This window comes from Lissotriton helveticus, chromosome 3_1 (assembly GCF_964261635.1).
Source record: "Lissotriton helveticus chromosome 3_1, aLisHel1.1, whole genome shotgun sequence".
Taxonomy (NCBI): domain Eukaryota; kingdom Metazoa; phylum Chordata; class Amphibia; order Caudata; family Salamandridae; genus Lissotriton; species Lissotriton helveticus.
In genome coordinates this window covers 1,110,250,202-1,110,274,499 of record NC_136061.1, presented here as the reverse complement: position 1 = coordinate 1,110,274,499, position 24,298 = coordinate 1,110,250,202, and the positions used below count along the sequence as shown (strand labels likewise).

Here is a 24,298-nt window from a genome sequence, read left to right as displayed (position 1 = left end):
AAATTAGAGAAACAACCATTTGGAAAAAAGATTAGGATTGCCTCTAGGCTCCGTGAGCAGTGCCTTAAGGCTAGAGCTGGGCCTTACTAACATTGTTTTTAAATATAAATAGAGGGTACTTAACTATTAGACCAAGCACTTAAGAGTGGAAGAAGGCTCTTTGAGGCATCTCATAAAAATCTATTTACAAGGGAAGCACTTAGGACAATGGGTAAAGAACATACAGGCTATTGAGGCTTCCCTTAATTTTACTGCAGGGTATAATCCCTTAAACATGTCGGGTCTCCAACAGAAATAAGCACTAAAATGCTTAATAACAGCGTGTTTGCTAAATAGAAACTTTGTTGATGTTCACAAGAGAATCAACTTGCAGCATCTATTGGAGGCAGATTACAGGGGTGTAGGAAGCTGGCTCTGCTTATACTATAACAAAGTAAGGTATAGTGTGCACAGAGTCCAGTGAATCCCCAGAGATATAGCAGAGGCAAAATTAGATAATCACTAACAGCTCTATTTCTGGTAGTGTGGTTGAGCAGTTAAGCTTATCAGGAGGGTGTATTGAGCATTTATTGTAGTCACTCAATCAAGGCTGAACTCACAAATTCAGAGACAGAATCCAGACCAATTAGGTAAGTATAAAAGAGGTATACTTATGTTTTAATTATAGAACCAAGCAGGACTTGGTACGGATAGGTAATAAATACTTTCATGTACGACTGTTCAAGGAAATGCTGTTGTTCTTGTAATTGTAACAGTTACATGTTATTGCTTTTCAGAATATTCGGCATTACACATTAAATACTCTTTGATTACTTTTGGATTACGTTACAAAAGTGCTCACTTTTCCCCATACATTAGTAGTTCTACATATAAAACTTTCTAGACCCAAAATCTCATGGTATGAGTCCCTGTGGGAGAAAAAATGGCTATCGAACTCAAAGGTAAGTATTTGGCTTACGAGGTTGAGGTTTCGGGGTTAGAACCAAGGTTCCCCAAGGTCCAAGTGGACACTCTAGTTGCACCACCAGCGGCACTGGGTGCAGATTGCAGAGGTCAACATTAACCAACGGGCTAAGGGGGCCTTTGGTTGGGGTCTTCTGGCAGGCAGGCTACTTGAGTGTGGTAGTATTGAATTGCATTCATATTAACTGATCGATTAATTAAAATCATTACAGTAAACAAATAATTTGGTTAACAAATGGTTGGCAAGAATATTAAGACGGATGAATGAGAATTTTTAAAATGACAGTTCCTCCCATTCCCTCTATGCCCCCCCCCTTCCCTTTGATGCCCTTAATTTTATAAACGGCCATTGTCCTTTTAATGGATTGCACAGTTCTTCGGAATTGCTTGAGTTTTCATGTTTAGTTAAGAAAATAAATTAAGCTAGAACATTAACGTGCTAATGCTGCAAGATTTTTGGGTTGGGTGGGGGAACCTTCCGGTGCCTGTCGCAGGGGCAAGATTGCATTCTGGTGCCTCATTTAAGGCGATCCTTACCAAATGCGTGAATTTCCCTAGTCTGGGCAGATCCTTTGTCTTGGAGTTAGTGAAACATATTTCCCAGGCCTCACTGCAGGTCTTTATCCCATTGGTAAGACATATCAGGTGAAGTAGAAGCCGACATTTGTTCCTCAATTTGGGGCAGCAGCACAAAATATGCAGCCATGATTTGTTGCGAAAGGAACAAAGCCTGTACCCAGTGTTGACCCCCTTACGAACCCATACTGGGTTGAAATCCCTAATGCGTAGTGTTGTTAGTCTCATGAGGAGAATTTTCCTGTGAGCGTGTGATGACAGGGCGTCATTCAGATACTGCAGGGCTCCAGCTTGTTACGTGGGATTTCCAATTCCAAGCTTGCTGCCTCAATCCTCAATGTTTTTATGGCAAGGTCAAGGCTGGCATACCAGGCTGTCCCTACCTCCTCAAAGGCAGATCTCAGCTGATTCTGAGTGAGTCCAGTGGCGCCCTCAAGATCCTTAGGTATTACTTTATCAGATACCCCTGGCATGTCAAGTCCAGCCTCACAAGACATAGTTCTAATCTCAAACTTGAGTGCCTGGCTGACCGCGGGAGAAGCAGCACTGATTTGTGTGCTTTAGCATGGGTTGTATTTACAAACTCATCCACCGATCGGAGAAAAGCTAGGTGACCATAGCTGATGGCTGGTAGCAGTTTTGCTTTTAAGGTGGTCAGTATTGGGCCAGCTGTTGGGCTTTGAAAGTGCTGGCTCAATTGTCTTAGCAGGTGGATGATGTTGTTGCCTTTGAGATTGGATATTTTCGATGGATGTTTGCATTGGCCCTTTCTGAGAGCCAGACCCCCATGTAATTTGAAGATGTTACTGTCCCGAGTTGCAGATCACCCATGCGCCATTGGGCCTCCCTTTTGAATTGGTGTCACCCAAAGACAATTACCTTGGTCTTCCCCTGGTTAACCGTCAAGTAGTTGGCCTTGTTAAAATGGTCCAGGGCATGCAGGGCTCTTTGGAAACCCACCTTAGTGTGATCGATTATTATTTTGTCATCTGCATATTGTAGAACCAGCAACCTCACACTTCCCAGTTTTTGTGTTATTAGGTTGGCGCCTTGCAAGGTGGCCCCCAAGTCTGCGGTGTACAGATTGAACAAAAGGGGGGCCAACAGGCAACCCTGTTTGAGCCCATTATATGTAGGGATTTTTGGGGTCACTGTGTTGGCTCTTGCTTTGACCTGCACCCAAGGATTTTCATGTGGCGATCTAATTGCCTTTAATAATTTAGATGGAATTCCCCAGCTGTCTAATTTCCACCATAATCTTCGGCAATCCACTTTGTCAAAGGCTGTACTATAATCAATGAAGCAGCAGAACAGTGGGAGGCTCTTCTCCTTTGCCGCCTGTAATGATAAATGGGCTAATGTAGTGAAGTTCCTATATTCCCAATAGGCTCTGCGCATTGAAATAATTTATCCTATAGATATGACGTAGGACTTAAGTCAGGAGGTCTCTATCGAATATACTAAACTTAATTGTGAGTGCCAGCTAGCTCAGAGGTTACTAGAAACTTTCTCAAATTCACAAGAAGGTATTAGTTTCTGACAACCACATAAACATGACAACTTTGTTTCCCTAGGACTGAAAAATATCTTCAGAGTCGTAGAAACAATAGATAAGTATTTCACTCAGTCAATCGTGCATGCTTCGTTTCTACAGAGTTGCAGAGAAATAGTGAGACGGGCGTTTTCAATAAAAGGTTTATGGAACAACCTTCTTTCTCATGCAAGAGAGGTGAACTGCTACAATTGTTAGACAGAATGCAAAGTATAATGCGTACAGCGAGAACAGTATTATAAAATAATACTGTAAGAGCATTGTATGGTTTCTAAGCCCTATAAAAATACATACATAAATAAAACAGGCTAAAATACTCAACTTGTGCTTCTAAAATACGCCTACCCCAAGGTACCTAACCTAGGTCTAGTACGAGGTAAGAAGTATGGTCTTAGCATAGGTTTTAGATTTTGCCTAGAATCTACCAAAGGTTTCTCTAGGTTCTAATCAGCTCCATACCTTAGAATGAAGGAGGTCTGGTATCTCTGCCTCGGAACTCGATTTCCCAATATCCCACAAGGGGAGTCAGAAACACTGGAGCTGGATTTTTCAGCAGAGGAGGGCAGCTTTGTGATCAGTTCGTCAGCTGGAGAGTCAGCTTCCTTCGGCACTTGCTGTAGCGAGCTGCGTTGGGCAAGTAGGTCATCGTACTGCTCTGAACCACTATGCTTTGCCATAGCAAGTGAAGGTATATTTATACCTTAAAGGTGTTTAGGAATGCCATGTTTGACGTAAAGTCGGGCATATGAACATCATGAATGAACCCCTGGGGAATAGTTGTTCATTGCAAAACTAACTGAGTTCTTGGAGAAATCAATATTCAAGCAAGGGGAAGTCCCGAACGGCTTAAGCTGATTTTCCAAGAAATCATTGTGACGTTTGGTGAACGGATGGAAGTAGTCATGCCTGTATTTGGGTTGCATGGACTATGCCTAAATAAGGGTTTGATTTCTATGCTTATATCAGGGCAACGTGAATTGTACCTATATAAGGGCATGAATCGGGAAAATCTATTCGGAATCTAAAAACGCCAATCAACACCCACTCCACTTTCTTATGTTCGACATTACTAAGTTCTAAACACGTTAAACATATATAACATGATGTGTTAAAACCCACCCAAAATACATAAAAATGCAATGGTACCTGTTATACACAAAAGCGCATTGGGGCTGTACGCATTCAAAGCAATGTTTCATTCTAAGCATAAAGTTGACATTTGTAAATGCTGTCTGAATGAATCACGAAAATATATTTATGAAATGGCTCGTAAATACAGAAGAAAAAAGTGCCGAAACCATTTCATGTCATATTACATATAACTGTTGGTATGAGGACAGTGTCAAATATTGTCTCTGGAAGTTCTTTATAGAATTCTAGTTCTCTATGAATAGTTCTACTTTAAGCAGATTACTTTGTGCCAAAAAAGCGCAAAAATACAAATTTGGAAGAAAAAAATTAATCATAGGAAAAAGAGTTTCAAAGTTAGAACTTTGTTTTGAAAAAAGGAAGGTCGAATTCAGAGTCTCTCAGAACACTGTGTGCCAAATCAAAAGTCAGTGTTATTGTTTGGAGAAAACATCAAATCTTCTAAGTCTGTGAAAAAGTCGTCTACCATTGTAGGTGAGAGTTGGATTACCTCGTTAAGAAGATCAACCGCTCATAGATGTGAAGCATCGCCGTCAGCATTGGTGGCATTAGCAAAGTTCGTAGTGGATGATACCAGTGTGCCTGTTTCCTCTCGTACCTCACCGTCAGCAATTTGTGTCTGTGAGATCTCAAAGCATGCTGTCATCCGAATTGGTAGCCGCAGGGACAACACAGTGCATGGGCTGTTACTGGTTCAAGCAAAGTATCAACATCAATTGGCATGACTGATGGGAGTGTCAGACATGTGTCTAGCACACATTCTTCTCCGCATAGCCGGCAGCGCAAAACAGGTTCGATGCAATCTTGCCAAATTGGTCTGAATGATAGAAACCAAGTGGTATTTAAATCTCTTAAACAAGTTAATCCCACAATTTGGATGATGAGCTCACGACACTTCATCGCCAGTAGAGTTGTCTCCACGGTGAACTGGGTGTCGCTTGCTGATTGACTTAACATATCGCAGCAGTAGGAGCAAAAATAGTATCCCTGCAGCGAGTCTCAAAATGAGAGGCAATCCGACAAACACAGAGTGCACGAAGTTTGGAAATATTCCTAGGACTGCTTCAAAAGGTACTAACAGTCCAGAAAATACTGTCTTAAATACATGTACAATACCACTTGTATCAGACATGTTTAAGATACGACGTAACATTTCTGAGAAATGTATAGTGCAATTTGTAATTAGAGGGCATGTATCTCTGCAGAAGTCCTTGCGACTTGCAGATCGTAGGTTTCTTTGGCCGAGGTCAGTGGCACAGTTTTCTGTAAAAGAATGGCTTTCATTCTCCTTAAAGTATCAATTCGTAAAGAAGAGATGTTCAGTGAAGGTCATAACGGCGACTCCCGGTCTGTCTTGGGTTTTGGAAACAATACTTGCATACAGCAAGTGACCCTGGCTGACACAGTTACAAGATAGGGGGAACCTGGCAACATGCCACAGCAGCTGTGTTCGCTCAACATAATGTTACTTCCCTTTGAAAGTTGTCCAAAAGTGGATCAATCACCGTAGCCGGAGAACCTTGCAGGTGGCAGAATAAGTTGTTAGAGGAACCATCGCAGGCCCCATGTAAATTAATACCCTGACAAAGGAGAGAACCGCTTAGTGCGTTCTCACAATTTTTACCACTAAGAAACATCTCTCTTCCCCCACTCCAACATCTGTGTGTGTATGGTAATACCCAGGATGTCTTGATGTATTCTTTACCCAACCTTTCATATGTGCCTGCTGGTATATGTTTTAGGCAATACTGAAAATGGAAAATTGTAACTGGCAGAGTGATTGTTCCATGTATAATCCATTCTGTGGCTGGCTTTTCAGCGATAGTAAATGACAATCTTTCAAGTTTTTCAATGCTCAGCACCGTGTAGTCTGCTCCCCTCTGTGCCAGTTTGATCTGTTTATCAGCGAGATTGAATTCTGAAAACAGTGACGTAGTATTGATTGAACTCCAAGACACTAAGAGGCAGCTTAACGTTGCCTGACACATCTGCAAATCGGCAGAGATGCGCCAGGAAAGATACGCACGCAAGTTCATCCTTGCGCCACCCATGATGCACCGCATTTACAATGGGGCGCACCATGAATGAACAGATGCGTGTCGCATCTGAGGCGTAAAGTTGGCGCAGTGCTGAAGTTGTGTTGCGTGCGGCATGCAACTCCAGCACTTTTCCAACTTGCCCTATCTTTAACGTGGTGCGTAAAGCCTTACGCCTGCTTCAAGCAGGCGCAGGGTTTTGGTGTATCAGCGTTGGGAAAGTGACTCAGTTAAATCTTGTAGGTTTCACTGAGTCACTTTTCAGGGGCGTTCCTGCGACGGAACGCCCCCCCCTGCACCGGAACACCTACATGAAACCTGACGCAGGTTTCATGTGGGGCAGGGCCTTACACCGTGACTCATCTCCATAGATGCGTCACGTTGTAAATGCCTCGTAGGGGTGCGCCACGTTTACGCCGCCTTGCGTGACGCAACAGCGGCGTAAACGTGGCGCAAGGGGCTTGTAAATCTGCCCCATAGACTGAACGTAGGTTGTGTAACGTCCTGCCTAATAGCATGATAGAACGTAATTGCGACTGACCATGTTGCAACATGACCAAGTCTTGTTCCATGATGTCTATGGCAAAAGATACTATGCTGTCCAAAGAATATATCCTGGACAACAGAGTCGTTAACCCATTGTCAACTACAGAGAGAGTTTTCTCTAAATTAATACGATCAATTTCTCATATTCTTTCTGCCGTTTCTGCTTGCGTAATCTTCCATGCTTCATTATAAGCAGAATAGAAACCGGCATATATAAAACGTTTATGACGCGGTGTTCTTGGTCCTAGCAAGAATTCCCTAAGATCAGGGCCATCTTTAACCCCTTCCATGCTCATGACGGAACGGTTCCGTCATGAGCGTCGGTTGAGCTGTGCTCATGACGGAACCGTTCCGTCACGACCACACCCGTTTCTTAGAACGTTCAGCACAGCGCGAAAATTCGCGCCGCGCTGAACGGGTTAAGTAAAGATAAGTGTTGTTTTACATCCTTGAGTGTAGATCTATGTAACCATTCAAGGTACAGTTTCCCAACACTGTATGTTGTTACTATTCCTGGATGCTGTCTCTGAACATATCTTGGATCTGGCCTAGTGAATGTAAACCCCCGTGTTCTATCAGGAATCTATCTTGACAGTTGTTTGTGTCCGTGGGCCAGAATAACCATTTTTCCAATCTGGATCTGTTCTGTTGTGATGCAAAATAGTGTGTACGTCGACCTCCCCCTCTGAAGTGTTATCACTCACTCACTCACCCCAGCGCACTCTGCACTCCTGTACCCTGGTCACAGTCACTATGCGAAAACCTTTCTAACTTCTTCGAGGAAAAAATTGCCAACATAGCGGCAGCAATCCTTCAGAAAGATCCCGCTACCACCAAAGAGCCTATCCCCTACAGCACTCATACATTTACCTCATTCCAGCCTCTTAGCAAAGAACTTGCTCTAAAGCTACTTCTGGAATGCAAATCTGGCTCACCTCTGGACCCAGCTCCAGCTCGTATCATGAACGAAATTGCCCCCATCATCATTAACCCCCTTTCAGACATCTGGAACGCCTCATTACTCACTGGGGTTGTTCCCACGGCCTGGAAACACGCCATGCTAATCCCTCTGCAAAAAAAAACCGGCATCGACCCTTCCTGTCTAAATAACTACAGACCAATTTCACTTCTTCCCAAGCCCGCAAAAGTTCTGGAAAAAGCCGTCCAAAAACAACTGTCCCACTACCTGGAATCCAAATCAATATTCCACGACACCCAGTCAGGCTTTAGACCAGACTACAGTACTGAGTCGGCGCTACTCGAGGTATCTGAATCGATCCGCGAATGCACGGACAAGGGAGAGGAGGCCATGTTGGTCCTCCTCGACCTATCCGCTGCATTCGATACCATCTCACACGACAAACTTCTGACTCGCCTACAAGAAGTTGGTATTGGCGGACCCCCCCTTGTATGGATAAAATCTTTTCTCACAGGCAGAATACAGCAAGTGATGCTGGGACCTTTTCTCTCCTCTAAAAAACAGCTGATCTGGGGCGTCCCACAGGGCTCTGCCCTCAGCCCGCTCCTTTTTAATGTGTACCTCAAACCTCTGGCTAAAGTTGTTGAATCCTGGGGCGTCAAAGTAACCTTCTACGCTGACGACACCCAACTGGTGTTCGCCTTCAAAGAACACACTGAAAAATCTTTTAACAACTTTCGCCTCTGTATGCTCAACATCGCAGCCTGGATGTCCGCTAACAACCTGAAACTCAATACAGACAAAACCGAGGTCCTATTTTTCAATCGAAAAACGCCTATATCCGCCAATCTTTGGTGGCCGTCTGAACTCAACCCCCCCCAGAACCAGTTCAAAACGCACGCAACCTTGGCTTTCAATTCAACACCTCCCTATCCTGCAAAACTCAAATAAACAAAGTCACCTCAGCATGCTTCGGGAAACTTCGAATGATAAAAAAAATCATCCCATACCTCCCATTTGAGTCCCGCAAAACGGTGGCTCATGCCCTCATAACTGCTCATCTGGACTATGCCAACAGCCTATACATAGGCGCCCCCACCTACCTTATCCACCAACTTCAAAAAGTCCAGAATGCTGCGGCCAGGCTAGTCTGCAATATCCCCTACCGCCATTCCATCACACCCCACCTAATCAAACTTCACTGGCTCCCAATAAAACTCCGTATTCAATTCAAGGCCTTAACACTGGCCTTCAGAGCACTCAATGACCGAGGCCCATTCTACCTACGTCAAAGAATGAGGTTCTCACAAGCTCCAAGAAACCTGAGATCCAATCATCTTCGCCTCATGATCTGCCCCCGCTTTTGCCTCACACGTACAGGGGGAAGGGCCTTGGCAGTAGTCACCTCCAAACTGTGGAACCAGCTACCCACTGAGCTAAGATTCCTGACGTCCGAACCCCAATTCAGAAAAAAACTAAAGACCTGGCTATTCTCACAGATCTAAAGACCCCTCCCTACTCCTCTTTGACCCTCCTGAGACTATGTCTTCAGCGCCGGGACACCTCCGTCGGAGGTAGCTGTGCGCTCTACAAAATTCTAAATAAATAAATAAATAAATCACTAACAGGTGTAGGTGTAGTTATGGGCAGATTGTTTAGGTCTTTTATCTTGATGTCTTTTGGACAGTGTCATTCAAAAACATAATTTGCTCTGGGATGATGCAGGCTCTAAATAAAGCTTCTATCCCCTGCACTTGTCCATCTTGTGTGCCCCAGACAGTTTTTGTCTCAATGCTCTCTTTCCAAAAGTCGAAACCTAGTGAAGACAGCGAGCATAAAAGGATGCAGAATAAATTTGCTTGGTATTTGTTCACATACTTTTCATTCCTGTCTTATTAACATTTTTAAAGTAAAATGATTCTGGATTGGAAATATTAAAACCTGAAAAGTATGGAAATTTTCCCAAAAATGTTTTTGAGCTACCCTTTGGTGGCATAAGAAAATATTCCCATTGGTTATATATCAGTACATTTCTAGGCTTTGCAGTTTGTGCAAGAAATGATGACCATAATGATGATAACAATACTATCTGATGAACTTTCTAAGTATTCATGATTTTTAAATACAGCGGACATTTCTAATTCTGACATCATATTATTAACAGTGTCGTAGTCCCAATCATCAGAAAAGGTACTAGATGAAACAAAGTCATTCAAGGAAATCTTGAACTGGTGTGGAATCTTCAACATCTTCGCAGGGCAAAAAATGTCATAATCAGTTCTGTCCCAAGCTATACCTCCAGGTATAGGATAGGCTGTGAAGTTCAATGATGACAAGTCTCTTTGTTCACGATGAGATGATTTGTGTGGCTTGAGTAGTAAGTTGATGTTCTTACTTGCTGTGTCCTTTTTAACATATCTTCCATTTATCAGCATTCCCAAAGTTATTACCAGAGTCAACCAAAGTAGAAGAAAAAGCAAAGATCAATCCATGGTGAAACCAGATAAGTCTTTTCCAAGTGATGAAAAAGGCCTGGTGCTTGTTCTTTCAAAGTTCTTCTTGCTGGCGTTGTTTCAGGTTCGCTGGGATCCTTGGAAAACATATCAAAGTTAATGAAATAGCCAGAGGCAGTTCTGTCATTTGTTGGGATTGCATCAGGATTTGTTGAAATCGCTGTAACCACTTGATCACTTGATACATTCATGTAGTCTGATGCTACTTTGTTGTAGACAGGTGTTTTTTGACGAACTGTTATTTGGGTCTCAAGAGGTACAAGTTCCATAGCTGTGTTGCTTAGTCCTTCATTTTGCACAGCAGATTCTTCAAAGGTGATGAGTCTCTCAGTTTGAACCTCTTGGATAGTAGCCAGAGTTGGGCGTCTGCTACATTGGTGGAGTCCACTTGGCCTACAGCTTATTATCGGCCACATGATGTGGTTTGACCAGGTCGATGGGCACTAACCTGTTCTCCTTTTTACCTGCAAGGGGCGGCAGTAATACTGTTCTTAATCCGTGGATTGCTAAGACAGGTACAGGTTGTCTATAAGGAGGCCCAAATTCCTTCTTGTACGCGATCTTTTCTCTGACTAGATAACCTAGCTTTGGGATCCAGACAGGTCCTGCTGGGATGGTCGGTTTCTCTTCAGTGATGGTTGGCCTCAGGAACACGTTACTTTGTTTCGTTCTTATTTTATTTAAGTCCTGTAAACAGCCAAACGGTCTTTGATATCAAAGGGTGTTTGGTCTACCACTGAAGTCTGGCAATTGAGGTCTGATTCTAACATTGTGGTCCCAAAAAAGATTTCAAATGGAGTGATACCACCTAGAGAACTTCTTGGCAGATTCTTAAGACTATGTTGGACACTTATTAGATGTTTGACCCACCCGTCATCCGAGCCTAATACCCTAGATGTTATAGATTGCTTTATGTCCCGTTTTTTTCTCTCCACTACCGAATTTCCCTCAGGATGGAATGGACTAGGGTACCGCAATGCAACGCCCAGTTTGGCCATGGCCTCCTTATAAGCTCGAGAGCTAAACGCAGGACCCTGGTCAGAATGTAGCATGCTGACTGCGTATGTGCCGATAAAGACTCGCAAATCTTTTATAACAGTTTGAGCGTCAGCCGAGCGCTGAGGCCACATCCAAATGAACCTTGAGCACGAATCTATTGCGACCATGATATATTTATAGTTACCATCCATCTGTAAGGGACCGCAGTGATCTAGGTAAATGCAAGCTAATGGTTTATCTGAAATTAACAGGGGCGTCTGCGTAGGACGTTTCACAGTAGAGACTTTCATCTTTTGGCATATTTCACATTCCAAAACGTAGTTTCTGGTTTGTGTCCTCAAGCGCAGCCACCAGTATCTCTGTTTTAATAATGACACTGTGGCAGAAACACCTGCATGTGCAGATGCAAGCCGTTCATGTGCTGCTAAGATTAGTCCTAATTTCTGTTCTATGTTTGGAATTACTCTATCCCCCACTCGATGGATTTGAGCAAACGGAACATTGTTTGCATCAGTTATGTATAAGTATTTGAGTGGAAACCCTTTAGGTAATGTTTTACCACTGTCTTTGCTTGTGGCATTGACAGCTTGCAATATTTTGCCGTCTATTTTTGTTTTTGAACGAGTGATTGCAGCTACGGAAGCCGTTTGTACAGCTGCATTCGCTGCTTCATCAGCCAATTAATTCCCTTCAACGTGAGCGCCATCACGTTGATGACTCAGCGTATGTATCACGTGAGTGTTTTGTAGTCCCTGTCGTGACTGAACTACTTGTTCCCAAAGCAGTTTATGCTTGATTGTGCCACCTTTTGCATCTTTGTAACCATTTTGAATCCGGTTCTGCAAGTATTCATTGTAAGATTGAACACAATAATACGAATCGCACACTATGAGTGTGGGGAATTCGCAATCTGTATTTTCAAGTGCCATCTTGAATGCTTGTAGTTCAGCTCGTTGAGCTGTACAATCTCCTAGAGATTGAGTTTTAGTGACCATTAGTCTGAATTTGCCATCGCGCCAACGACCTTTAACAATTGCACACGTCGCACTATGGGCTTGTTTACCCCCCGTTGCGGGTTGAGCTGATCCGTCAGTATAAATTATGCATTCATACTGCTCTCGAGGCAGAATTTCAACAGGTAGAGGACATTCTTGTTCGTATTGTAGAAATGCTTGTGTTTTCAAATAAGGTTCAAAAACGTATTCAACATATGTTGCAGCAAGAGAATTTACTCATTGTATCCATCTTGGATGTAAAGATTTTGCATTTGGAATGCTCGCTTTTGTTACTGCCTCTAAGGCAGGTACAGGAGTTACGACCATAATTCATTTACCCTGTGCGAGGGCTCTCTCTTTTGCTACTGCAGTTTGAACCTCTGTCAGAATTTTTTCTATTGAAGTGAATTTTATTTCTGCTTGTGTGTACAAGTGTGACTTGTGAGCAATTGGTACTTTTTCACTTCGTTAAAAGTTAAGTATGTGAATCAGCATTGTCCTGGAATTATTTGGATCACTAAGTTGCGCACGTTTACGCGTGTTTGAACATGTTTAGTTGATAACATGTCTGTTTGCAATTAATGCAACATTTCTGTGTGTTCTTGTGTCCAATTTACTGTTTTGAAATCAGGTTTGATTAATTCGTCGAGAGGTTTAACCCTTTCTGCGTAGTTCAGAATGTATGTCCTTCCGAAATTTAAGAATCCTAGAATCGACTGTAAGTTTTTGGGAGGTTGGAGCAGCGCACATTTCTCTAGAAAGTTTTCTGCTAGGCTTTTGCCTTTACTTGAAAGTTCATATCCTAGAAAGTGGACGTTTAAATGGGAAATTCTAGATTTTTTTAAATTGAATTTATTACCCTTCAGAGGCGAATACCAATATATTTGTATTCACCCCATTCAAGTGCCTATCCAAGTCATCATCTGTCAGATAGATGTCATCGACATATGACAAGGCTTCGTCATCAAACGTTTGTGGTAACTCTGTTACTCTCGCTGAAAATAACCCAGGACTATTCTTGAAACCGTGAGAGAGACAACAGAAGTGACGCCGTGTCCCCATAATTGAGAAAGCGGTCAAATACCTACTTTCTGGTGCAATGTTTTGACAGAAGAAACCGTTAGAGATATGTAATGTGGTTTTATACTTTTTACGCACAATGTTATTCATTAATGCTGCACTGTGTGCATTTTGTACAGCAAATGTTTTGCAACAAGAGTTTAGATGTCTTTAATCCAAGTCTAGACGATACGTATTGTCTGGTTTGGAGACAGGAAACAAAGGATTGTTCATGGACAAGGTGCATGTTTCAATCACCCCCTGGTATTCAAGTTGATCTAATATCTCCCTGACCTGTTTTTTAGCTTCTTGCTTAACTGGGTACTGCCTTTGTGCAGTTGATTGATTTTCCAACTGGATTTTATGGTGAGGATAATTCTCATCCCTCCCTACATGATTTTTGTATAATGCAGGAGCTTGGGCTACTGCCTATTTCCAGGCATAGGTATATTTTAAATGAATTTGAATGTGGTTGGAGAAGGCAGGCATAATGAAGTCTTTGCCATGTGGTCACTCCCTGACAAATTCCGGTGGCCAGTCTTGTTCAGCTAGAAGAATGTCATAACCCTTAGAAAGTTGCTCCCAAAAGAGTGCTCTCACTTTTCTTGGTATGTCCCCTTGCATCCAGAGTGCTTAAGCAAACTCATTCCTAGTGTTCCATTGCCCAAACATGAGTGCTCTCACATGATGATGCAAGAAATACAGTCAATAATGTTAATAGACAAGGGGATATTTGAATATTGAATAATAATCCCTTGATGTCCGAATTTGCAGTGGTTTCACTTTGACCAATGAATGGCTAGGAGGTATTCCTCTCCCCAGCTAGAATTGTAAAGACCCTGCCGGATAGCAATAAAGCTTTTAGCCACTCATGCTAAAAGGAGAGTGTGTTAGATTTGAAATTCCCTTTCATACAGTGTTCTTGTTATGCTATGTCACGTTAGCAATGTGTGGCTAAAATAGATGCCATCTGTATTGAATCATCATTGCTGCATGTAGGCTTAGTTACCCCATGTGACTTCATTTTGTATTTCGTAACCATTAGAAGACTGCTTAGGTTGTGCTCACATCAAACCTTACTTCCCTAGCACGCTTGCCTCAGCAGAAAACTGTACTTCGTTATTATTCTCTTCTGTTCAAGGCTGTAACTCGACTTGCTAATGAACTGTTATTCTCTTTGCACATTCCAATCTCTCCATGTATTTCTGCTCCCACATTAGGAGGCGCTGTGACTCGGCACAGTGCCCTTGAAATACTGATAGTGCACTCCTCTGGCAGGTGCAAGCTCATCTCTATGTAACTCCTTTGTTCATGCCTGGCTCAAGCCGGTAATTTTCCACCAGAGGCGTCGCCGAAGTCTCCAGAAAGGTTTATTATGCATTAGCGTACCCTGGGCAGTCAGTCCCCTCAACATACATCTTAGGGTGAAGGTCTGACTGGGCTCCTCTGCAGAGTACATACCTGAATAAATCTAAGTTTTCATTCTCTGCTGTCTGACCGACTCTTCATTTGGGAACGCATAGCAGGAGGTCATGAGAACACACGTGGCTCTAGAGGGCCACGTCCTTCAAAACTAGGGTGGCATTGTGAGCAAAACAACGATGGATTACACCCAGATCTCTTGACTGGGGGTGAGTGATTGAAAAGTTTCAGTATCCATCCATTATCTTGTTGTGTTTGCTATGTCATCTAGGTAGGCAGCAGAAAAGGCCTCCAAATCAGAAAGGACGTGGTTTGCCAGCCTCTGGAAGGAGGAAGGGTATTTCTTTAATTCAAAGGGCATCACTCTAAACTGATAATGGCCCTCTGGAGTGGAGAAGACTGACCTCTACTTGTTTACCTCTGTTAAGGTGATCTACCTGTAAAAAGTAAAAGTACTTGTCCTGCCTTTTAGTTACACTGCAACCTGCCCTCAGGGTCACTTAGGGACTACCTTAGAGGTGACTTATGTGTGATAAAAGGGATGTTTAAGGCTTCGCAAGTGGTCTTAAGTGCCAAGTCGGGGTGGCAGAAAACGGTGCACAGACATAATATCGACTCCAAAATATCGACTGGAAAGAATATCGAGTTGTAAATATCGTTTGGAGAAAATATCGACTAGACAGAATATCGACAGTCAAAATATCGTTTTTAAGGTAAGTGAAGTAATATCGACTGTAAATAATATAGACAGTGAAAATATCCAAGTATATAATCTAGATAGTAAAAAATATAGTTTTTTAAATAATATTTAATTATTTATAGTGTTTTTATGTTATATTATATGTGAAAAGTGTCATTTTTTTTAATTATTATTTTTAATTAATATTTTTTTTAAATTATTGTGTAATTTTATTCTGTAGCGGGTTGTGGGTTTATAGGGGAATAGGGTGGGAAGTAATTTAATTATAATAAATTAAATATGTAAATTTATTAATTGGTAGTAATAATTAATTAATTGGTAATTAAATAATATATGTTAATTATTTACAATTTAATTGGTAATTAATTTAATTTAATTGATTAATTGCTAATTATGTAAATTAAAATAATGTATTTTCTGTAGCGGGTTGTGGGTTTATAGGGGAATAGGGTGGGAAGTAATTTAATTATAATTAATTAAATATGTAAATTTAATAATTGGTAGTAATATTTAAATAATTGTTAATTAAAAAATATGTTTTAATTAATTAAAATGTAATTGGTAATTACTTTAATTTAACTGATTAATTGCTAATTATGTTAAATTAAAGGGGTATTTTTAGGGTTCAGGGTCAGTTTTCAGTTTTTGGGCAAAGGGGTATTTTTAGGGTTCAGGGTCAGTTTTCAGTTTTTGGGTAAAGGGGTATTTTTAGGGTTCAGGGTCAGTTTTCAGTTTTTGGGCAAAGGGGTATTTTTAGGGTTCAGGGTCAGTTTTCAGTTTTTGGGCAAAGGGGTATTTTTAGGGTTCAGGGTCAGTTTTCAGTTTTTGGGCAAAGGGGTATTTTTAGGGTTCAGGGTCAGTTTTGGGTTTTTGGGGTACATATACAATATTGCCTATTATTTAATTAAATTTTGTTACTATATATATATGTTTTAAGAAATATGATGAATTTTTTTTTATTTTTTTACTTTCATTAATTATTTAATTATTAAAAGTTATTTTAAGTATTGTTAATTATATTTTAGTAATTAATTTTTTATATTAATGTAATTAAACATTGTTTTTAGTAAAGTCGATATTTTTTACAACGATATTTTTGTAAACGATATTTTGTACTCGATATTTTTGTACTTACCTGTTTGTAGATAGAAACTCGATATTTTGACTGTCGATATTTTCTCAACGATATTTTGGGTAGTCGATATTCTTTCAGTCGATATTCTTTCAGTGATCCGCAGAAAACCGCACACACAGGCCCTACATAGGCAGGGCTGAGACAGGGTTGAAAATGTACTTGTGTGGGTGGCACAACCAGTGCTGCAGGTGCGCTAGTTGCATTTCGATTATATGTCCTGGCTATATGGTAAACTACTTTACAAGGGACTTTGGGATATAGTAAATTTGCCAATCATGTGTACACCAATCTTACCATGTTTAGGAGGGAAAGCAAATGGACTTTAGCAATGGTCAGCAGTGGTAAAGTGCTCAGAGTCCAAAGGCCAACAAAAAGATACATCAAGAAATGGAGAAAATAAGGCAAAAAGTTGGGGGAAGACCATTCCAAGGGTGACAGGTCTAACACATAGCTTTTCATGTTTCATATGTCTGTAATGTTAATGATAAATGCTCCTTACTGGTGAAGTTAGATTTAACATCATTGTTTTAGAAATACCACTTTTAGAAAGTGCAATTACAGCACCAATTGCCAGTCACTTCTTATCATAAGGACACAATAAAAAAAAATGTAATTGAGAGTTCTAATGGTAGTCCAGCCCAATTCAAGAGGTGGAGATGTAGAGGCAGTTCTCCAACAAAAAAAACCATATTTAATCTTGCGTTTTAATATTACAGCTATGAGATTAAACGTGATGTCTGAACAACACCAATTGTAAAGCTGACCAAAAGGAAAATATAAAATTTAAAAGGTGGCTGAAAAATGTAATATTCCAAGAACTGTCATACCTTGACAGAAATATCGAAGTATCAGCTAGTATTCAAAACACCAATGTTAATGATGGCAAAACAGACTTTGAGGGCTTAAAGCCCTAATACAAACTGGAATGTAATGCCTGAACAGGTCTCCTGCTAAACCAAGTTAAATTAAAAATGACACACTGCAGAAGCTAGTTGCTGGAGGAAATATGAAATACAACTCGCACTGTGCACCACAAAGACCAGAATGCAACTGATACAATCAGGGATTCAACTACTCAGATCTACCCAAACGACCAACATTTTGAATGCAATAAAAGACCACGAGTAAAGAACGCTACACCTAAGGAGTCCAACTACAGAGCAGATGGAAAACGTTTCATTGAATGAAAAGTAAAAAGAAATTATGCAAGGTGAATTTATGTTAGAAAAGGCATTTCCATTTTAACTTCGTAAGCTGACTTGCACTAATGTGGATCATGACTCGCAGCACTGTAACACTAGAACAGGATTTCGTGACTGATAACTTACAGAGTTCAAGTTACAACTGCTTTTAGCCCACATAAACTTTCCCATTAAGAGAAGAGCAAACAAATATTGAGAATATGTTCTCCTAGTCAAGTGCAAAGCAACAGATGAAAAGTAGGAAAAAGCATTATATAAATAGAGAGGAAGCAGAATGAAAGAAGCGCTCAGCCTATACATTGAATTTTACTTTATAAAGATTAGAAGTAATCAAGTGTCGGGAAAAGCTGCATATAAGAGGCTACTGAGTTCAAGCTAAAAATGAGCAATGCACACTGTGACACAGCACGACAAATTAAGCTCATTCTAACAACTGTTAAGTTGCAGAAAACTGAACATCTCAAACATTAAATGAGTGAATCCAGACTAAGATCGTACTCCAATTGTATCTCTTTTTTTCATGAAAATGGCGTAGCTGCTAATTTAAATTTGAAAATAAGGCGAGTGGCAAATGAAAAATCTCATGGAGTGCTTGAAATGCTTGAAGACGTTTTGAGAAAAAATGAGCGGTAAATGGCAGATAATAAATGGAAAATAAGACACAGCCCTTATTTGAAATGACAAAGGGTCTGATTATGAGTTTGGTGGCGTGGGAGCAGGGCAGCACGCCACTGCCATGCCAAACTCTACTGCAGACCATCTGCCGGATTACAAGTTGTAATCCGAGTGGGCGGTCCTGTGGCGGGTGGCCCATGGCGCTGTCTTTCAAAGACTCAAAGGAGAGCCTTTGAAAGGCACCACTGTGGGAGAGCCACAGCGCATTATAGTATGGCATGGACTGTAAAGTCCAAGCCGTGTAGAAACTGGGGTGAAGAAATACAGGGGGGCAAACCATGTGTCCCCATCCATGCACTCCGTGCACTGAGGCACAAGGGGGCCCTGTAGGGTCCCCTTAGTTTCCTCACCGCCAACCGTTTAATGGCGGGCTCACCACCTTGAAAAGGAGGACAGTGAGAAAACTCATAATATGCTTGGCGGTGCAGCAGTTTCACCACCAGCCTTTTGGCCTCAGATGCTGCAAGACCACCATGGATTGTGGATGTCTAGCAGTAGCAGCGGTCCTATGGCGGTCTGAGCCACAAAGTTGTAATACGGCGGTTGCCGCACCACTAATGTGGGTTTGACCACCAAACTGATAATCAGGCCCACAGTTTACAAAAATATTTTAATTTATTCATTTTGTAGTTTTATCCCGCATTGATCGAGAAACCAGTGTTGGTCCTGAGGATAACCCACAATAAGGGGAATTTGAAACACATTGACCTTGTTGCACAAGGGAGTTGGTGATAATTCATAACCACACACAGGCAATCCTAAAAGAAACATCGGATGCCATGTTCTATCTAAATAAAATGGTGGTGCAACCCTTCAAATTGCCATAAAATAAGGAGTTATCATTTTGGGGAATAGAGTAGAATAGAACAACTCCATCTATTTTATGAATTAATGACTGGTATAACGAAATTGTATTTAATGTATTGTGTTTTGATATTAATTTTATGCATGATTCATGATGTATGTCCCTTATTGTAAGTATGTGGGCTTAACACATTGACAACAGTGTGGTGTTGTTGTCCAAAGAATATAGAAAGTGTACATATTTATTGTTTGAAATAAATAAAGGTTTATGGAAATACCTATAAGGCCAAGAAAATTAAAAACATGATCATTGTCAAAAAACTTTGTAAACAAAATAATTATCAACAAGGGTATTCATTGTTGTATGATATATAAGTGGCCCAACCTAGTGAGTAAATTGCAAGTTCTGGGCATCAGAAGTGGGTTCTGCATCTGTTTTCTTCAAAACTGATGCATTGTCACCACTACACCAGTTGGGACCGATGCATTGCCTTCATCGCTGATGATGTTTCACAACAGTGGATGTACTCCCTGCATGGCCCGACCACAATGCTCTGTGCGGCTCGACTGTATGGAAAAGATCAATGCATTCAGCCCTCAGCAATCATAGATGATTTGCTCCATCCAAGGTACTTTCTTGGTTGGTCCTGCATGGGTCCTGTAGTTACCTTGCCCTGAACTTTGGATTTTCACCGGTCCCCAGCAACCTCAAGAAACCTTTTGACTGCTAGTGACTTCTTCGCACTGTTTTGCATTGAAGTTTTAAAAATTCATATCTCGACGTCTACTGATTGTATTTTTGTCATTTTGGTCTTGCATTTTTCAGATAAATATTCTCTATTTTATTTTTCTAATCCTGTATGGAGTCTTTCGTGGTGTATTCATTATGTTACTGTGTGTTTTTGTTGCACAAATACTTTACACATTGCCTCTTTAGATAAGCCTGACTGATCTGTGCCAAGCTACCAAAGGGTGAGCACAGGTTATCTTTTAATGTGTACCTAGCTTACCCTGACTAGAGTGGTAGTTCCTGACTGGCCTAGGTGCATACTTCAGCTAACCAGGAATCACATTTCTAATAGTCATTTTGCCACAACTGAAATATACTATTGCCCTCATCCCTGCCATTTAGGAGGCATCAAAGTATGGATGAACAATTAACTTGTGACTTTAGTGAACTAGTTAATTCATCTGTCAAATATGTAATTGTCCTTAAATCATCTTGTGAAAAGCAAGAAATCCTTTGCAACAATCAGTCAGTGATCAGGTCTGTAAGAGACACTCACATTGACAGATTTCAGTAAACAACTATCAAATCTCTCAGGATGAGAACTTCCAGTGCTTCATTTGTCATAAGCATAAGTGCCAGGGCCATTACTAGGAGGCCATCGCAGCTAGCGCCACCCATTACCACTGCCAGCGCTGGCAATGGCAGTACCACAACAACTAAATGTCACACTCCTGGAAGTGCGACAGTTTAGACTATTCCAGGCCCCCAAAGCTATAAAAATGATTTGGATAGGACGTTTTAGTTGTTTTTGATGTATATTGAATTAAAAAAAACTGTTGTTCTGCTCATTTCTAAATTACACAAACAGTGCCACCATGTGGCAGCTCTCACTACTGCCAGTGTTGAAAACATGTTCACTTTAGCAAGTTGTCAGTAAATCTTCTAGGTGCTTGATGGCCAAAATTGGAAAGCTGTCATATGATGGTTCACATGCCTTTAGTCTCACAGAAGCATATCAACCTGATACACAGAGAAATTTGTGCATGTAAATCTGGCAAAAAGATTGTTTTACAAATGCACAATTACTTCTATAATTCATTACATACCACAATGCACCCCCACACAATAGGTACAACGCACCATCAGTAGTGGAAGCATGTAAGAAATGGGTTATTTGTTAAGAGAGGTACGATCCAGGTAACAAACAGAATTCCTGTCAGGGTGAACCACAAAGGTCAGTGAATAAACCTATAATTAGCCCTCTGGTAGTTTGGCACAAAGACGTCAGGCTTCCCTAAAAGGTAATGTGGACAGTATTTATGTAGCACTCAAGCATTAATACATTGAAAACACAACACAAGAAGAATCCCAAACCAATTTAAAAAATAATTAATATTTGAGTACATAAAACAGCACCAAAATGACACATATCCAATCAGTTGAATGGCTTTATTATTTTTAAAGTTTCAGGTGAAAATAGCGTGACACTCACGGTTATTTGGTCATGCTGGACTGAGTCAAAGCCACAAGTTCAGGCTGAGCGTCATGGACTATGGGTCAGGAACAGGGACCAGGTTCATCATGGTGAAGAGTTTACCTTCTCACAGTGTTAGGTCCCAGATTCTTCGCAGAGGCATAACTGATGCTGGCTCCCAATGCCCTGTCCCCAGTGACGCCGCTTCACGAGCAACGGCACCAGAGACGGGGAAAGGGGAAGTGGACAGAAAAGAGAGACACTCCAACGACAATTGGCACCCACTTGACCTTCTATGTTCTATTGATGGTCAGGACTGCTCATGGATTCCTAATGCACAGAGGAAAGAGAGAAAGACAATGCAGAACTCCAACTAAACTTCCAGGACATTTAGTACTCAAATCCAGTTTATCCTACCAGTTGTCTTTAGAGCCTTGCCCCTCTCTGTATGTGGTTGCGAGTGGTTACCATGAAGGAGTGAACAATACTGAAAAAAGGAGGACACCCCGTTAGTAACTGAATTAGAGGAAATGCTCCATAATCTTCAACCCTGTATTCTCTCGCCTACCTTCTTCTATGGTAACGTTGCCGTCAAATGGGAGTCTGTTCACAAGTATGTGAAGTTGGTCAAGCAGTTCACGAAGACAATCTTGAACTTTTGAGAGATGCGCGCAAAAAGGAACCAGGAAGGGAAAAGGGGGGAGGGAAGAGATAGGGCAGCGCAATGGGGGAGCTCAGGGGAAAACTAGAAGATCTTCCTGACAATTGGAAAAGTCTTACTTGGTCCTTCAGGGGATGCCGACTGGCCGACCTCCCACGTTCGTAAACCTGTCCTCGCTGCGGGGGTGGAATTGCAAGTGGAGAATAGTTTTCCTCAGGAAGAGTTCAGAAGACTTTTCTCACAAAAACTCCTCAGCCTCTTGCTTGAACAACTGTCAAAATGCAACCTGCTCTCGACGGACTTCTCTTCACTAACGCGTCGAAGGACGAGAACCGTTCACAGTCTTGGTTCTCCCAGCTAACCCAACTTCGACTCTGGACGAAGATATTTAGGAACAGGAATATGAATTATTCACTCAGAAACACTAAACTCGAAACTCCGGTGAGCGCCTTGGATTACGGCCACTCACGGTAAAGTCTATTTTGAAGTGCGCAGTTCTCAGCGCTCTCGCTCTTCAAGATAGCGGGAGACTAGAACGTCGCCAAAATGTCACCACGGCAATAGCGGCGACCATCTTGAATTCCCTAACTAATTCACATCTACCCAGAAGTTCACCATTCTAGGTTTCACCACAACCCTGAATGACTTCTTGGGGCGGAAATGTCCTGTGTTGTATAGAGAGCTGACTGAATGATTCCTGACACACAGTCCCAGTACATGTGGGGAGCCTCAGCCGGAACTTTGCACTGGCAGAAACAACGAGAAGATCTTTGCAGCTGGAGCTTCACATTGGCAGGAGACACCTGTGGTTGCTGTTGGTGTGAAGGGAAGGTCACAATTTTAACTTCATGCTGGCAGAAAATGCTCAGGTCATTGCTGACTCAAAGACTTTGCTTGCAGTTGTGTAGCCCAAAACATCTGGATTTTCACCTATAGCTCAGTCTTGGCAGTCTTGAAGTGAAAGGAGTGCACTCTAATGCCAGCCACGAACAGGTGGAAAGTTACTAATAATGACTTTAAACTATTAAATTCCTCCCTCTGACTTGTGGGTGTGGAGGCTCAGAAGTATATTTAGGTGTAAATCTACACAAGGAAATGGTGGATTCTATTTACAATGATAATTCCACATAGGTGTAGGGATAGATCTACATGTGAGGAGGTCTGCACATGTAAACTTAGGGCCTGATTTAGATCTCGGCGGACGGGTTACTTGGTCACAACGGTGATGGATATCCCATCCACCGAAATATAAATCCCATAAAATATAACGGTATTCATATTTCGGTGGATGGGATATCCATTTCAATGGGGTTGGAGTAACCCATCCACCGAGATCAAAATCAGGCTCTGAATCTTCAGGAATTGGGCCCAATGTGTACATGTTATAATTGTAGATAAAACTGCATGTTCAAAGTTATTTAAAAAAACATTTGTGCAAAAAAAGATGAATGGAACTGAATTTACCTTTATTATCAGCAGCAATAAAACCTAAGATATTGTCATGCCTCAGCATTACTGTCTGATAGACTTCAGCCTCGCGAAACCAAGATCTTTCGTCTCTTGAAGAAAAGATTTTGACAGCTACATCTTCGCCGCACCATTTTCCATGCCATACTTCACCAAAGCGTCCTTTTCCTACTAGTTTCTGAATAACAATAGTCCTCGCAATTGTTCTTTGTACAAGCAGCGGCAAACCTATAAATGATATCATTATTGAGACATGCGATTTACAGTGGCCAACACCAAAGAAAATAACATCACAATATAAAAATAAACCAAGCTTTGAGAAATCTAATTGGTCTGGCTTTTCCATAAGTGAAAGTGCTTCTTCCTTGGCAAGAAAAATAAATAATTGTGCGGATGAATTAGTGCATGAATAAATGGACAAATAAGCAAATATGTGGTTGTAGTAATGGCTGTAAGAATGGGTGAATGTAGTATTAGATTAAATTGAGTGTTCTTGCCTGGGTAGATGTAGAGAGGTTGCACTAATTATATATAATCAGACCGCAAACAGCATCAGTGATAATGTTTTAAAATGCAAAAAGTTGCCAATATCATATCACTCCAAGGATTACAGCTGGGCACCAGTGCCACAGGATGCCAAAATTATAGCCATAGTTACCAAAATTATGCAAGCTTTAGATAATAGGTAGGCACCACTGTGCCAAGAGTGCCTACTATATGC

The 24,298-nt window shown here is 41.3% G+C and overlaps 1 protein-coding gene across 3 annotated transcripts in view; it reads right to left on the bottom strand.

Moving 5' to 3' along the window:
* ACVR1C (activin A receptor type 1C) overlaps positions 1–24,298 on the bottom strand; it is a 675,408-nt gene that overhangs the window by 235,732 nt on the left and 415,378 nt on the right. For 2 of the 3 annotated variants that reach the window (XM_078681710.1, XM_078681709.1), the window contains one exon: positions 23,575–23,805. The exons of the other annotated variant lie outside the window; for it this stretch is intronic. In XM_078681710.1, the coding sequence (XP_078537836.1) occupies positions 23,575–23,805 (231 nt within the window). The remainder of the gene's footprint in view (positions 1–23,574; positions 23,806–24,298) is intronic. 3 annotated transcript variants of the gene reach the window in all.